Source organism: Pyxicephalus adspersus, chromosome 12 (assembly GCF_032062135.1).
Source record: "Pyxicephalus adspersus chromosome 12, UCB_Pads_2.0, whole genome shotgun sequence".
NCBI lineage: Eukaryota > Metazoa > Chordata > Amphibia > Anura > Pyxicephalidae > Pyxicephalus > Pyxicephalus adspersus.
In genome coordinates this window covers 47,964,451-47,982,145 of record NC_092869.1, presented here as the reverse complement: position 1 = coordinate 47,982,145, position 17,695 = coordinate 47,964,451, and the positions used below count along the sequence as shown (strand labels likewise).

The following is a 17,695-nucleotide window of genomic DNA, read 5'->3' as shown; positions in this document are numbered from 1 at the left end:
AAGTGGCATTTCTAAGCATTGCAGAAATGTAATTTTTTCATGCCCAATATTATCGGGAAGAGAACCTGTCTATATATTAGACAACAAACACAAACAAACCCACCTGAACTTGGCAGTCTCCGGCTCCATCTCCAACAATTCTCTGACTGGGGAACGAGGAACATTGGCAGAAAATTTCTCTGTAATGGAAATAACATTGTTACTATTTTGCAAATTATATATCAAGAATTTTGATTGATCTATTTAATGTACAACGCTCCATAATATGTTGGCGCTACAGAAATTAATAAAAATAATAATAATCTTTACTGAAAGTTTAAGACCAATCTTAGGGTCTCTGTCTAGGGTACTCTTAGTCAGTGCTTAAATTCCTGAATTTGTGTACATTTTGTTTTTTTGAAAGGTGGACATGGAAGAGGGGTTATTACCCTTACAATGGCCAGAAGCTAAAAACTGCAAAATTAGAAGGTGATTTTTACCCTGGAGCTGGTACATATTTTATAATGATACAGTTAGAGATGTAACATTTTTTGGGGGGACCAAAATGTGATTACCACATTTTTAAAGCAGATTAAAAATTATTCTGGGCATTAGAAATAGAAAAACTGATCATTAAAATATATTTAATTCTCCAATTGTTAATTACATTGTTATACATCGGGATCTAAATATCTCATTTATAACAAAAGAAACATTTTACTTCTAGTAATGTCTGGTTTTATTTGGCTGACTTCGGCACACATACCTATCAATGGTCTCATCATCGGGTAATAGACCTGCCAGACCATTTCCAAGGACATGCCGCTGTCCATATAGATGGCGCCGGCAAGTGACTCAAATATGTCACCCATCGCCTTAGGGACTTCTATGTCTTCTTCCTTCTCTTCATCTTCCTCTGATCTTCTTAGCTGAAAATTAAACATAAAATATAATGGCTGTTTGCACAAAAACCTGCCCTCCAGCCTTCCTTTTAGTCTTGCACAGTTATGTACCGGATCCTCATTTGTATTGACATTACCTATTCCAATTCCACTGCACAGTGAAAGTTTCTGCAGCTTCTAATGCTCCTGGAGGACAACCAACATTATCTAGCTTTTTTTCTCCCGGGCCTGACTGTCCCTTTCATTTATTAAATATCAGTTCTTTCAACCATGGAAAGAACATAACCTTACCTAGAGCGCTCTGCAGCCAAATGCAAACACAACTCCTCCAAGCTGAAATCCATCAATCAGGGCACTTTGATATTTCTACAGCCAGCCTACTGCATGGATCAGGGCTAAAGGGTATGAAGATGAATACTTGTATACCTATGTACAGCAACCCACGGGCCCTTTCCACCAACCATTACCCGCCTGCAATGCATATAGAAGCACAGAGCCACAGTATAGATCCTGTGAGGTCATCATAAAAGAATAATGAAAACCTAAATTAAAAAATTGTTAGCAATATGAGAAGGGGTGAAAGGCAAAATAGACTAGACTTCGGCTTTCTTATCTTCTGATACAAATTAAAAAATTTAGGTTTGCGTTCCAGAGTTGTAATGATCCTCTGAGTATCAAATTATTAATATGGATGTGACCCAAATATATCCTTACCATTACCTTATCCCCTCCATATCATTACCAGGGACACCATTAGGCTTGTAAAGTTCTGGCAGGGTCAGATGCTCTGAGGAACATTTTGCAGGCTGCCTCTTGCCATTTTTTTATGTAGGCACGCCCTCAGAACTACAACTCCCAAGAGCCCCTTCTCTGTCAAGTATTTCTGAAAGCCTTTTCCACCAACACAACAATGCTTGGCTTGTTTTGCAAGAGCCTGCTGACAGATCAATCAATGTCAGAAGGTGAGGACAGAGTTCTGTAGTCTATAAGGGCAGCAAACCAAACAATGATATCAGCCAATAGGACTTTAGAAGATAAAGTTTGGCTGATGAAGCGGCATTTCTCTGCATTGCAGAAATTTACTTTACTACAAATGTGAACCAAAGATTTTACATTGTAGAAGATTGGAAATATTTTCATCTCCGTCTATGTAGAATTGTGTGCAGTATCATACATGGACATTGAATCTGGGAAATGCCCACACCTGTTACTGCCCAGGGTTCCTCAGCCAGGAGGACGGCACCTGGGGTATTACTCTTGGTCACGGGAAGGCTGGCAGATACGACAATCTGTAGCTGAAACCACGACCACAACAATATTCCAGGAAATAAATACATTGTATAAATACCTAGATCTGTTTTATATTAGTTTACATAGCATATTAGGACTGAGTAAGAAGCAAAAAAGACTTTATGTTCATTGATGGAACTAAGTTTTGGATCCTCCAACAGGCTGGACCTTAGCTTGGAGCTAAAAGAGTACTTTCTTAGCTCTGGGAGACCTAAGGATCTTGAAAAAGATGACAGCAGGAAGTTCTAGCATGGGCAGACACTTTAATTCCCAACAACCAGGTTCCACGAAGTCAAATATAGCTTCCAAGATGGCAAACTCATCAAGGAAGAATTTATAGGAGAATCTGTTAATGAGCTGAAACAGGTTTATGCTCAGCTTTCACCACACTCCACTAAATTATCATCTGAAACTAGCAATATTTTGAGAAACGTCGCAATAATAAAAATCAGCCTTATTTTTTAATTTAGATCCTGAAAAAAAAAAAAATACCAGACAGATACACATGGGCCCTGATCTCAACACAAGGAGGCTCAGCTGTTCCCTCCACACCAAATCAGAGAAATAACCATCACCTGCTAACCATCACTTCTAAAGGGAGATGCTTTAAGCCTTGTCCAGGGAAATTGTAGCTCTATACTCCCGTAGACGTAGGTGGTCATGGCGATCGTTCAACACATCTAAGGGTTTAATGACCAGACTACTACAACGAGACGCGCAACATATCCGCCCCAGCATGATCCCTAATACTAGTTGATTTTCTGAGTGGCCCTGAACGTAGAAGTTTAACCAAACAACCCATAAGACCCGGCCGGGCTGTCAGCGTTTTCCCAGCCCGTTTTAGTTGGAGGCACCACCGAGCACTTTTTAGTAACCACCCCCAGCTGTGGTTAAATGTTGGGACACAATACAGGGGCCACCAGCAGCCTACAATTTCTACCCACCCAGCTTAAAAAAAATTCTGGGGTGATCAGTGCAGGGTATGAGCAGGGTCAATGACACGACCTCAAAAGAGCTCTGCAACTAACTAGAAATGGAGAGCATTTCCAGGTCTTTTCCCTGAATGTTCATCCCGGTACAGCCCGAGTGTGACTTGGGCAACAATTGCAGACACTTTGTTAAGTCAAAAGGCAGCATTAACAGCAACAAATCCAAAACTTTTGCAAAGAGAAATCAAATCTCCTAGGAGCCTAGAAAAGCTGAGGCATACAGGTAAGCAGGAGGATTTATCCAGGGCTGACCCTCAAGGCTCATGTTGTCCAATCCCCTAAAAGGAGGAACTCCGAGTCAACCAACCTCTGCACTGCATCACCAAGCTAATGTTTTAGGCAAAGGGATGATGGTTTTATTAGTGGGATACTATCCAGTCAAAAGGATGGGAGGCCTGGGAAGTGACACAAAGCCATTAAACAGGTTTACAGATATTTCATATCTTTTCAACCCAGCATTGACTTATCTAGACCAGATGTCTCAGTTAATATTGGAAAGAGGTTTCTCTGCTAAAAGATTCAGTGCACATATTGCAAACTACCCTGCTATTCAAAACCATACCCGAGCACCCAAAAAACTGCTAGCCAAAAGTGTAAATTTATGAGAATTTTACATGAATTATGATTTGTTTCAAAAATATACATGATGGAAAAAGAGCAAAGACACAAAAACCCACCTCCGAGTCCATCCCTTGCATTTCGTTCTTTTCCAGCTGAAACTGCACAAAGTCATCAATGACGTTAAAGAGTTCAGGCGAGACAGCCTTAAAGTACTTGTGGTAGTCGTATTTCACAGCCAAGGAGGCGAATATGGTGTTATTGACGAGAGCGGAACGCAGGTCGGTCAAAACTCCGGGGGAATGCTGCCGAGGGTCTTCGTAAAGGTGCTTGGTAATGAGGTAGTCCAAAATTGCATCTCCGAGAAATTCCAAACGCTGATAGCAGTCTTGAAAGAAGGGAAAAGAGAAACTAAGTAAAATGCTTTCTCCTCCAAGTCTAAATCAAGCCAAAACAAAAAGGACGTTGACAGAACTATTCCAAATAAAATATTAAAAAGGAGCCATTCCAATTCAAAAGTCGCTATTTTAAGTTTAGAGTGGGCACTGATGAAGTTTCAGTGCAGTAATTAGTGTCTCCACCATTCCACAGGACTGTGAATTTTACGGTGTTACAACCCATTTCCACCATTGCTTCCAACAACCCTTACAAGTTGGAAAATCAGGTGAAACTGTTTAGCATTGTAATGTGAACTGTATTGTGAAAATTTGTGGTACCTGACCAGGACACTTGATAAATGGCAGCAAAAAGCGTCCAGGAGTTTACCGTAATGTTATTACCACATCAAGCAAAAATACATTAATTGTGCTTTTTTGCCATTGAGGTCACAGTTTGGGGAAGGTAATTTGCAGTTCTGGCATAACTCCGTCATGCTCCTGTGTACAAAAAGCCAGCTCCCTACATACACATGGTTTCATAAGTTTAGGAATTGGATTGGCATGCAAAAATCCCTGACCTCACCCCTACTAAACAACTCGTGGATCAGTAGGAATACAGAACAGAAGCCAGGTCTTTGTCAAAATAATAACACCCAAAATAACAAATGCTCAGAGTTGACACTGTAAAAGCCACAAAATGTACCACAACATAGGTGTCACATGTCTATAATCTTTGTGCTTTATTTTGAATATTCAGGTCTAAAGCAAGCCACGGGACTAATGCTGGCCCAAATTTTTCCAAAGAGTGGAAAATAACGTATCCCTAAATCTAGCAAATTAGTGTTTTTTACATTTATACCATTAACCATTGAATTCTTTCCCTACCATTGGATTTTCCCTAGAGTGCTTTATCATGATGATGGTGAACTAAGATGTTCAGAACACATGGACCCTTAAACCCCAATGTCTGCTCATATGACCACTGTCACTTACCAGTTATGGTATTGTAGTGGTAGGAGGCATGAGTAAAGGCCTGTAAGAGGTAAGCCTTGTTTTTAAACTGGTAGTTGATCTTCCTTTCAAAGTTTTCAAACCCAGATATCAGGTGATCTAGGGTCTTCTCTGCATCTGGGTGGTCGAACATACATCGGGGAGGGATTTTCAAATAACCATATTCCACTCCTCTGCAAGAAAGCTCAGAACTGGACTTACAGTCATCAATCTTATTGCACAGAAGGGCTCTCTTGCTGCCAGTGAAACCATTCTCTGACTTTATCACAGGAAGAACCTGAAGGCCCAGGGAGCAGAGAAAGAGTTGAGCGGCTCGTTCACCGCAACTGGTTAAGTAGCAGCCCAAAAGGGCTTCAACACAATCAGCAATACTCTTGTCAGCAATGCACTGCTCAGTATGGAGGTCGTAGCAAATTGCCTGTTTTCCTGCATCTGCTCCACAGTTTTCTTCAGATGGGTTCCAGAAGCCCACCACAAAGTCGTCTTCCTCTACGGCCTTGCTGGGGTCCAGATAACACATGGCATCCCAGGAACTGTAATCAAAGTCATCAGCGTCCGACGAGAACGGGACATTATCCATGGGTGTTTTTTTCGGAGCCCTCCACTCATAATTCGGGTCAGGAGTAGAAAATGTAGTAAGGGGAATCTTCTTCACAAATGCACCAGATCCCATCAACATGCTGTCGATAAACTTGATATGTTCTTGATCATATTCCAGAAAATCATCTTCGAAATCTGCTTCCCCTTTGGGGTTATGCCACATCAGGTCTTCATCCTCATCATCATCGAAGTCTTCATCAGTTTTGCCGTTGGCCGTCACCCCTTCGCTGGCCTGAGTGTAATAATGAATACTTAGTAAGACTTTACCCACACTAAGGCACAAAAATAAGTGACATTCCAAATGATAGATAAACAAGCTTTTCCACAAAGGAAAGTTTAATGGTGTTAAAGTCTGAATAACTGGAACTAAACCCTGATACTAAAAAGCAAGTCCCGCGCAGGGGAAGCCGAGATTTCTGGGTCTCCTAGCAATCAAAGTTGAGGCTGCTATAGCACATTTGATTGCTCTGGCAGGTAAAGGGATTATTGCAGAAGAGACATCGCCTGTCTCGTTATGCAACAATGACCGGCCTGACAGAATTTTTGAGAGAAACTTCAGTTCCACTTTTAGGAACAGCTGACCTTATGCATCTTTGCAACAACATGAAAAGTAGTATTGGTTGGATAATACAAAATATTAGTATTAGGCTGTGAATTTCAAGGACCTGAAACTGCAAGATGGCAGAGGATAGTTAATCCACACCAGCTACAGCTAGACTAGGTTGGATGGAGAGACGCACAAACTAAGGCTATGTACACGTCAGAAAATTATCTCCCGAGGCGAAGGGTCGTGCCCATCTTGGGGCAGAATGTGACATGTGTACAGTAGTTTTTCCATGTCCAAGGATCCACCAGGATAGATTCATGGACAATGATCAGAATTGATTAATAATATAGAAGCCAAGGGAGGAGAGAACAGCGGGGCGCCCCTTGCTCATCCTTTCCCCCCTTTGCCTCTCTACAGAACAGAACAGTGCTGTGTGTACAGCTCTCTTTCATTTATCTGTCATTGGAAGCGACCATAAATCATTTACAGCAACAGAAATTTACTGTGTGTATGCAAGTTTGGTGCCTGTTTAGCAGTAATACTTGTAAATTTCTTTACTTTACAGCACCTGCAGGAGAGAATCAGATAACAGGTCACTCACCGATTCATTGCTCTCCCATTTATCTGAAAAGCTCTTATCTTGGTTTACAATATATCCTGGGGGAAGCCAGTTCACAGGCGGATCAAATATTGAGACGACCATACGGCTTGGCGAGCCTTTCTTCTTACCAAGACGGTAAAGGTTACAGTTACTGACCTGCAATCAGATGAAGTTATTGGAATATACACTGCTACCAGAACACAAACCACTAAGGATTTTCATCAGAAGTCTTACCATCACATCTAAATATAAATATTTTATGTAAAAGAAAAAAAACTAAAGCCAGAGTGACAAAGAAAACTTTTTATGGCATTTAACTATCTAAAAGGGCCATAAACCTTTAACTTTCACCTAAGGAAGCTTTAAAGGATACCAAGAGCAGATCAAATACTTTTTAATGGCTAGTTTGGGTTCTTTTTTTTTTTATTCTCTGCAAATATTTAATGCTATACCATCCCAATATGGGTCTGTCGTAATGCAAGGTATCCAGCAGTTGACTTAAGCTAGTGTTTCCCAACCAGGATTCCTCCAGAGGTTGTTGGGGCTTCCTTGGTCAATGAGCAGTTTACACCTCTCTGGTCAGTGCAAGTGGCACCAATGAGTTTTTGGCTTTTTTGGCATCTGTAAGGGTGACATCCTTCCCAATGGCAAGCAATATATGAGGAATTCTTCCCACTGACCACCACACTAATGTACTGTGATCCATGGAGAAGGGAACAGGGTCTGCTAAGAGAAAAATGGGATGGAACAAAGGGCTTTCTTTGTATATTCTATACCATTTACACTTCTGTAAATAATTTGTCTGAAATATTACACTAATCTCAAAATCACATCTTTATAGCTGTAAAATAAGGATGTTTGCAATCTCTCTGCAATAGGGTAACAAAAACTTTAAAATATATGGTGTGGGCTGGGAGGTGTGGTGGTTGGTTAAAGTTAAACTCTCCTCTATAAGCCTCAGTTGCCTGCTACCAACCTTTTTGCTTCTCATGTAAGAAAGCCTTCCCTCATGAGCATCTGGGTAGGTACAGAAAAGGTAGGTGGTGATGGCATGTTTAAGGAAAGAATCCCCAAGCATTTCAAGACGTTCCAGGTTGAACCCATCGCTGGCATTAGACAAAGTCAAAGCTTGCAGAATAAGACCGGGGTTTGGCCCGAGGGTTCTTGAGGAGTACCCTTCGGAAGTCCCATTTTCACACTTTACTCTGTTCATGACAGGAGGAGCTTCTGGGTATAACGTAGTTGCCGATGAGCCAGGACACCCATCTGAGGTAGGTTTAATAGCATTCATGTCGTTACACTTATCACTCACAGTACATTCGTTGTTGGCGATGGGATGGTTGTCACTAATTGAGTTTTCAACAGGGAATGAGGTAGAGGACTGAGCAGGCGTTTCCTGCCTGCAGCTATCCAGCTGGCTCCCTGGGCAAACATCACACTCTCCATTGGCGAGACCGTTGCAGGACACGCCATTAACCATTGCGTGGTCACCTGATGCAGGCACCGTCCGGAAGTTGCTGGGAGATTTTTGACTCTTCTGCTCAATGTGGTTCACAGACATTTGGTCATTAATTTCTATCGGGGCCTCTGGCTTAGCAGCATGATCAGGGACACTTGAGATACTGGGCTTACAGTTATTCCCGGGGTCAGAATTTAGATTTGAGATGAAAGTTTTGCTGTCAATGGACCTTTTCCATCCAAAATCCAAGTTGGGATACCTAGAACATACAGTGGGTCAACTCAATGTGTAATGTTAGAAGGACCAATACATCAAAGTACAGTAGACCATAGCTAATATACCTACGAGTTCTTCCTTCTAAGGCATTATACTAAAAAGAATCTTTAATTTCCTGTGCAGATGGGTTCAGTCAGAAGAACAGAAAATATGGTTCTGAATCTGTCTTTACTGCAAGGTGCAGGGCTAATACCCAGTAGCCTGCTGTGCCCACTAAACGACATTAATGGAAAATGGAACGTCCACCATGGTCTATGGTGCTCTTTCACCTTCAAAAGAGGTGACCAATTCCTTGCAAACTATGAAATAGGCATTATTCTGATCCCCATTCTAAAAATATGGCCATGACAATCTTTCAACAAAAGAAAGGTCTTCAGTTTTGCAATCCTGCTGTTTTTACTTTATGTTTTCACATTCAGTCACAGGTTTTATTTGTTAAGACAGAAGAGATTTTAAAATTTTACAAGGAGTCACTTACCGGAAATCCTCAGGCAGGCACTTCACGCCAACACCAGCGTCAATGGCTGTCTGAGCCCGAAGTTCCTCTGCTGTCAGAAGGCAATGCATGCGATAGAGAATGCTGGGCAGGCAGACGGCCTTCCTCCACAAAGATGCTGGGATGGGATGTATTGCGCAGAGCTCTGGAACAAGAATCTGAAATATATAGAACTGTGTCAGCTGAAACATGTCATCACTGAATGTTTCACTTTATTGCAAGGTCAGCCAAACAAACAGAAAATAACTTTTGCTAATGTCAATTAAAGTTATAAAGAAAGCATCTTTATAACCCGGATCCTTTTTTCAGTGACAGAATTGCTCTGCTTTAAGTCTGACTTTCCTATATCCCTAAATATAATCAGTTAAAAGAAGCATTTATGTAGTACCTGCTTGTTCTGTAAACTTTCCCACTTGGCTTTCCTCTTCTCTGCGCTACTTAAGGGAAGAGCTTTCCCCTTCTGGTTCAGGTGGCGTGGAGTCAGCAGGTTTAGTCTACAGGAGAAAAGTATAAAATGCGTTTATTTATAGACAGATATTTAGGATATAACAGAGGCTTTGCCTTAAACTGGTGCTCTTTCAGCCTACTCAGTAGAGTACCTGCAAACAGCAGACTTGACTCTTCTAATAAAATCTGCTCTTAAAGTCTACAGGTACCAAAAAAAAAAAAAAACCTTCAGTGGAAATGAATTGCTTATTTACCTGGAGGACGTGTGGTCTACATCCAAAAGGGGCTGGTTGAGGTTTGTCAGGTCGAGGTTGTATTTTGTTTTATAATATTCAGCAAAAGTTTCATATTCTGGAGAAGGGAATTTACTAAGTGGAGTTAGATCAGTGTAGACGTCAGCAACATAGAACCGATGAGGCTGATCAAAATTGCGATATCTGAGGAAAAAAAAAAGGGGGGGGGGGGGTGGTGAAGTTAAAAAAAAAAACTTCTCAGACCTAGATTCACACCCTTTTACCTATTACCTCCACTATCTATATACAAAAAAAAATATAATTATTTATTATTCCAGGCTGTAAACTGACCCATGTAACGGCCCAAGAAAATGAGAGGCACCATTATAACTACTTACCTCAATATTCATAAGACATTGTTCCAATAAGGGTACAAAAAAACTGGGGCATCACTAAAGGGTATAAATGCTTGACCAGGGGCAAATAAATGCAGAACAGAGCCCAAGGCAAGGCAACAACTTTGGCATACTATGTAGAGATGTGGCTCAACACACAGCAACCAGGAAACTATTATTTAGTGTACACAGGCAGATACATACCTTCAGATCCCATTGTTTTATTGGATCAGAAATCAGATTGGAAGTTAGCAGCCAACCAATTGTAATAGATCATATTATAAGCTTGGGGGTGTTTTGTGACTTCTGTGGAATCAGTTACCAACCAGAAAATTAACAGAATCAGTAGGTAATTGTAACTTCTGAGTGCACACACCATCTACACCCATGGTTACTCCTCCACTTGGTGTACCCATATTGCACTGCCTGGTATGATTGATGATCAGAATTTCCTCCCCCTTAGGCTCTCACCTTGGAATGATAACTGCATCTTGGTAGTCTTCTAACCTGAAGATAAAAGGGTTTTCTGGTGTATACTGTGTACTTGGAATTCCAGTACGTGCTTCCGATTTTTCAATATCTTCCACAAACTTAAAGTCTATGTCCAAAGTGCCAGAGTCATTAACTGTGAGGAAACAAATCAATTTAGATGGTGGACTTGTACTCAAAAGTTGAAGATCTGCAGGAGAGTTTACTGTACCTAATCAGTATCCTAAAGAAAGAAATCTACCTTTTGTCTGGCATTCGTGCACTTTGAGTGTACTGTGTTCTGTGGCCTCATAGCTGTATATCTGAAGTGTGAGATCATTTAAAGCACCACTGCTTCTGCCAGTCTCAGGAGATATGAAGTGAATTTATGCAATTCAAACTACAGTGCAGCTCATTATCCTCCTTGTTGGAGTCTTTGACATAAGTAACCAAAAGCAACCTTCACACAGGGACAGTGCAGAACAAAGCATGGTAAAATCAGTAATGGGGAGAAGGTTAGCTGCAGCCTAAAGCCTAAATGTTTTTCCCAGTATAGCGTCTTCCTGTATAAGGTTGTATCAGGGATTTTTTATGAATCAGTTGCAAAGTTGCTTAACTGGAGATGCTGCCAATTACTGCACTGTTGGAGACTGACAACACCAAACCACCGCATTGTCACCCTGCTATATTGCATTACTCTAGTCGGCCATTGGGCTTCCTGATCTAATTTCTATCATATCAAGGTGCAGCTTAAAGCGTACCCTAACTCAGACAACCCTTTTATGTAAAGGGTTCTATTTGTTTAGGTTCTTTTTAAGCACAACACCCTTAAAAAATATATCTATATCTATATCTATATCTATATCTAACATGGGGACTCCCATCCTGCGGATTATGCCTGCCATGTAGAGGGCCGATAATTGCAAGGCGGGTTGATCAACTCTAATGAAATATAAAATAGCTTTTTTTGTATGCGTGTATTTTTTTTTTTTTTTTTTCCCCCCCCCCCCCAATATATCCGAAAGAACTATGATGACAGAACAGTCACAGGAAGCCACTCACCAACATTGAGAGGTAGAACGCAGTAAGCGCAATCGGCCACCATGGGTTTGAATTCTAGTGCAGGTTTCTCCAGGCGAAGGATGTGTGAGAAGAAGTATTGATGAAGCCGGGTGATCAGCTCCAGCTGCTGTAAGGTCAGAGTAAAGCCGGACTTCTTCAGCTCAAGTGATATGGTCACCTCCCCGGATCGCGTGTAGACAGGGAAGTGGGGGATCTACAAGACACATCAAACTGTGCTTTAAAATCAACTGCTTTATTACCACCAAGCAAAATTACTTTGACAGATCCGTGTGTTCAGCTGCTTCAAAACAGCTCCTGCTTTACATGGCCCAAACTTACTGTTGTTAACAGTATTTATATAGCGTCAACATATAATGCACCACTGTACAATAAATAGGGGTTGCAAAGGACAGTGGCACAGGAAGAGAGGACCCTGCCCAGAAGAGCTAAGCGAGGGGGATGTATATTATGTTATAACAGCACTGTACAATGCTTGTATTCCCGACGCTGACCTAAACTAAAAAAAAAAAAAAAAAAAAAAAAAACTTGGAATGTGTTGGGTGCTACAGTAATTGTTTACCTGAGGTATGGGTTTCGCAGTCAGGATGCCAAAGCAAAAAATAAATAAATTTCTTACCAATTTCATGCAGCTTTTTACAGCATATCAGAGCCACTGCTCGCTCTGCAAGCCTTGCACAGTTCATGTAAGGACCCTGGAACAATGACACAATAGGTGAGACCAGAGACCATGACTTGAAAAAGAGAAAGAGGGGAAAGAAAAAAAAATTTCCCCTTGGCCAATTAAAATAGGATTTTAGGCAATAAATTACACAGGAATGATCACAGATGCCAGGCCCGAAAGTGCATTAAGTGCAGTAGTACAAGGCTCATCTCACATTCATACGATGCTGTACTATTCATTTTGAGCAGTACACAAACACTGAGCAGCACTACATGCTATAGAGTGTTGCAGTAAGCTCCCAGAATCATAGGGATCTTATTTACACAATATTGTGTAGCCTATACAAAGAACACAGCTCCCAAGCATGTGCAAGCACACACACAAATGTGAGCATTGGGAACTCCATTAATGTCTTGGGAAGTCTTTACACAAAGAAAGTTCAGGCCCCTTCTGCACAGCGTGCTTTAAGGTCAAACTTACGGTGACCCCAGCTATCAAGAAGGCCAAAAAAAGAAGAGGGCTAGTGGTGGACATGTGCGGTTGGGACTGTTATATAAACAAAGGGCAAGACCACAGAGTGAAGACTTCTGGAGTGGGGAACGTAAGTGTATCACCCCCACTGACGAGGAAAGGTGACCTGAAGAATAATTTCACTCGCAAACTGTATCAATGCGTTCAATAGCAAATTCTTACCAGGTACTTACAACAATGGGGGCTCTTAAAGGGGAGTTTATCGGCAGATAAAGAGTAGCTTGATAGAAGCCATCACCATTTTCTCGAGTTTTACACTTTGGAGCGAGATGAGTGAAGGGGTCACTGGGTAAACGGGCACAGTAGCTGTAAGTATGAGGGAAAAAAAAAAAAAAGTCACCATGAAATAGAATACAGAAAGCGAGAAGCGATGAAGTCTTGCTTTTATCTAAAGTTTGAGATTTAGGACTGGATTCACACCTTTGTATTTTCCAAAGAAATTAAAATGCATGTCATCGAGCAGCAATTGGTATTATGTGTTGCCAATACAAAGATTATCATCCGCTTTCTCTGTGTATAGTCGCAGAATCTGATCAGGAGCTGCTCTCTGCACAGCCCTAGGCATAAGCCTAGTTGGTAAAAATGAGCAGATCTGCTAACAGATCACTTTTCAAATGTAAGACTGAAAACCTGACACACATGTACAATTATTCTGCCCTTCCTATAACATTATAATAAAGTAAACCACAGGACACAGGGAATTCCCTAGCTGAGTTGCTCAATCGCTTGTACACACGAGTTGTGTACTTTTGATTAACAAATACCAACTCAGAATCATGATGTGTGTCAAATTGATGACACTGACAAGCCTGAACCCTGGTGCTGCAGGTTTAAAAACACATTGTTAAATAAAAATGTTAATTTGGTGACAGGGTCTCTTTAAAAGAAGTCAATTCCAGGAACAAGACATTGAAGAGCTTTTTTAGGGTGTCAGCAGCAAGAGTTCAGGATACAGATTACACTTTTTACCAAAAAGATCATTCTTTTTATTCATTTATATCAGCTGTTTTTATTTATAGAGGACTCAATGCTCATTACAGTCAGAAGCTCATCTTACACTTACCGGTTGATATGGCCAATAGCAGTGTTAATGGTTACCCTTGGGCTTGCATCATCTTTCCGCAACACATAGGCAGGAATTATCTCATCATCATCTACGACGACTTCTAACTCCATCTCCCCGCAATCTATTGACTTGGAGCATTTATTCCGCAATATCTGAAAGGTAAACCAATGTGAGGATGAGGAAATTACAGGTGAATGACGTAATCAGGAGTGACACGGCTGTGCTACCAACCTTCTCAATGGCCTTATAGGTCTTCAGATCTTCCTCAAACATTTTTATCTTGTCGGAGTCAGCTAACATGATATAATTTGAGATGGGGGCTCTTGCTCGACCCTTGGACTGGACATACGATCTGTACTCTGTCGGCAGGTCAAAGCGGACCACCAGGTTGCACTTTGGGATGTCCACACCTTCCTCTACTATGCTGGTAGCGATCAGTAAGTTAGTTTCATGTGCTCTGAATTTTCTAAGCACCTGAACGAAAAAAAAAAAAAAGATTTTGTTTAGCGCAAATCACACAAGGATATAGAAACCGTTCTAAGCTTAGCCATGTAGCTTGAAACCTCCTCTAGAGATGCAACAGTAATTACTTTATGTATGGGCTTCAGAACAGCGCAGCAGTATTTTCCCAAAAATTAGGCAGGGTGGGAAGAAGCTGTAGGCGGGTAGGGTCTTTTATTGTGACCCAACTTTCCAATAACCACCCAAAAACAGCCGGGTGGTTACTAAAAGTGCTGGTTTTTACATCTGCCTAAAAGGGGCCGGGAAGAACAATGCAGTGTATAACAGTCTCGGACACATCATTCTAAAAGACCAAGAAGATATGCACTACAGTCCAATTTCTGATGCATGGTGGATTTGCTGTAAGGCAAGCATGCTCTGGTCCCCGAGTTTAACTCTCTCATCATGCCAACAATATAGATTTCCTATGCTTTCCTTGTGTTTTATCCCCACAATCAAAAACATGTTGGCAGATTACTTGGAAACTTTGAGGAACAAATCATGGAAACGTCAGTGCTGGTAATGCAGTCATTACCAACCCTGTCGTCATATTAACCAAAAACCTTAGCTGGTTGAAAACGTTTATAATATACCTGTCTAACCAGTGGCAGGACAAATCTTTATATTCCCTACTATAAAGAACTGTGACAGCTTTCTGAAACCGAGTTTGTGGAACAGAATGTATTCCAAAAATCACGGCTGTTCCTCCAACCACTACATCATTACCATACTGTACTAATGTTTTGCTGGCCAGAGGATTCTTAGGGTTCAGTGGGGACACAGCAAGGAATAGCACTGGTTTTATGACTTGCCATCTATATATAATTCTTGTGTTGAAACTAGCAATGGTACATGTGGGTATCAGCATAAAGCTCCTGCAGGAGCAGAAGTGAGGTCATTGGTTCTATATTTTTAGGAAATAAACTTTACGTGGGTAAAAAGGGGCAACAGTTACATGTATATAGAAAGGCAGCTGCAGCAGTCCTCTCAAAGGTTCCTGTCAAGGTCAAATCACAGACAGGTACTTCCTGATCGCATCAATGCTTACATGCTATCCTCCTTCCTAAAGGATGGCAAGGTTGAAGGTCATGGTGATTGACTGTTGGACAATGTATTTGTAGGTGATTGGACATAATCGGCTGAGCAGCAAAATATGATCAATATATGAAGAATATTACAGTCAAGTTTTCCCAATATATGAATCAGCATCATAATAATAATGCTGAAAGCATTTGTAGAATGTAAAGTATTCAAATGAGCAATACTGGTACAGTAAAATCACTTTAAATTTTTTATCATCACTTAAAAGTGTTTTGGAAAATAAATTGTCTGCAGTATGCTCCAGAGCAAGGGAATAAAATGAATGGATCAGAGTAACATGTTAAGCCATTTGCCACTTTCATACCTGACAAAAGAAAAGTTTTACAAAGAATCTTTCAAATATTGTCGACAAAAGGGGCAAGCAAATGTAAATATGTGCAAGGTTTATGCAGTGCAAAATTGGGCAAAGCGGGGTTTATCCGATACCAATACATCCCAGAAATATCAAAGCTTTGCCTTTGAAAACAGCCCAACCATGGCAAGATCTAGGATGCCGCAGTTGATGGCCTCTAGCTGCCTCCCATCGCCCATTCTTGAATGCAGCAAAAGCAAAATAAGCAACACACTACACTCATACCAATAAAATTATTAGAAACACAAAGTTTCCATCCCCTTAGTGAGGCATGTGCAAGTAGAGTGGCAGAACAAGATTTGGGAGGAAGAACGCCATTGCATATTCAACTGAACATACTTCAACACAACACATAAGGTTATTTAACTGTCAGCACCAATAAGGCCCGCGTAATCCAGACATAACCTGCGAGAGTGCAACAAGCGATATCAGAGGGCCTCTAATGCCAGGTAATTATGGCCTCTGCTGGAGGGAGTCCAGAGTGCTGACACAGAGCAGACCGAGGACAGGGTTTGCAAGTGAATCCATTAACAAGAGGAAAGCGCTCGTTTTCCAATATGGAGTCACTTCCATTACCTCTTCTTGCTTTCTAAACTCCACTTCCATCTGTTTGTTACGTGGCTGATTCTTTCCGATGCCGTGGCCAGTTATGAAGTTACTGCTAATGTAAGCCAGTTCTGGGTCCTGTTTCCCGGCCTCCTTAATCAACCTGTAATGTTAAGTTAACCATTGGTCATATTACGGCTGTGATTCAATACATACAAACACATTAGCGCTGGCAGTACAATGACAGTTTGGTTTCATGGTCAGATTTCATACCAACGTACTTTTAAAGTAAAACTCCACTTGTGTTAACAGCATTATTATGACTTTTGTACTTTATTTTTCAGTATTTAGGTGGGCCAAAGTTTAAAATATGCAGTCATTCGAACCCGCAATTTTCAGTGCAAGTTTAGTGGCTTCCTATATATATTTTCTATATACCTGTGCAGACCTGAAAGTTAAATTACATAATAAATCGGAGGAGTCGCTTGACTCCTCTTCCTCTGCTCCTTGTGGCTTCATAGTAAAGAGGGAAAGTGTATAGGCAAACTGATTTGGAACGCTGGGGTTCCTTGAGAAATGTGCACCTCTAAGATCTGTTACTATTGACAGCAATTATATTTTTGACCATCTGTAAGGGTGTTTTTTTTTCCCCATTTAACATGGATTCTTCCTACTGATCACCGTGATAATGTATTGCCAGTTATAGGATAAAGTAATTATAGCCGGGGTTCCCTAAAGACCTGAAAGTTTTTTCAAGGGCATTCTACACGTTAAAAGGTCAAGAAACACAGACATAGAATATGAATGCTCATTTTTCATAAATAGGATTTGGAATTTTGATAGTTTGGCTATCGTAGTGATCCAAAGGGTCAGCTTGCGTGTCTTGATAGTTAAAGAGACACCATCACCTTATGCATGCAGAGAAAAGTAACCAACTCTGCATCAACCTATTTTTTCGTGCATTTCTAGGTGTGTTTGGGTTTTGACCCACTTCCACCCCTGAGAAAGTCCAAATGCCTAAAGACAGATCTTTGCAGACTGTTTCTTACAAACCTTGAGCAGGGTGACAGGTCTTGTATCTGCACTATTATGGTTTACAGCAGGTAGCCTGAAGGGTCACAAGCACAGGCCAGCTCCCTGCAAACTTACATACAGCACAGGGATGCATTACTTATTTTTAGAAAGCAAAAATCTAGGCTTGTAAAGGCAGACAAATTTGTTTCTGA

At 41.0% G+C, this 17,695-nt stretch overlaps 1 protein-coding gene and 1 non-coding gene across 2 annotated transcripts in view; both read right to left on the bottom strand.

Annotated features, from left to right (window-relative positions):
* DICER1 (dicer 1, ribonuclease III) overlaps nt 1–16,627 on the bottom strand; it is a 25,358-nt gene extending 8,731 nt beyond the window's left edge. Inside the window, 17 exon segments of the mRNA XM_072428537.1 lie at nt 104–179; nt 746–908; nt 3,838–4,106; nt 5,089–5,938; nt 6,855–7,010; nt 7,831–8,572; nt 9,068–9,243; nt 9,474–9,579; nt 9,787–9,969; nt 10,632–10,785; nt 11,691–11,904; nt 12,271–12,314; nt 12,316–12,403; nt 13,077–13,209; nt 13,967–14,121; nt 14,201–14,443; nt 16,500–16,627. Coding sequence (XP_072284638.1) covers nt 104–179; nt 746–908; nt 3,838–4,106; nt 5,089–5,938; nt 6,855–7,010; nt 7,831–8,572; nt 9,068–9,243; nt 9,474–9,579; nt 9,787–9,969; nt 10,632–10,785; nt 11,691–11,904; nt 12,271–12,314; nt 12,316–12,403; nt 13,077–13,209; nt 13,967–14,121; nt 14,201–14,443; nt 16,500–16,529 — 3,782 coding nt within the window. The 5' untranslated portion in view covers nt 16,530–16,627.
* LOC140342762 (small Cajal body-specific RNA 16) lies at nt 2,036–2,192 on the bottom strand. The gene has a single exon (XR_011923147.1).
* Nucleotides 16,628–17,695: the final 1,068 nt, after the last annotated feature.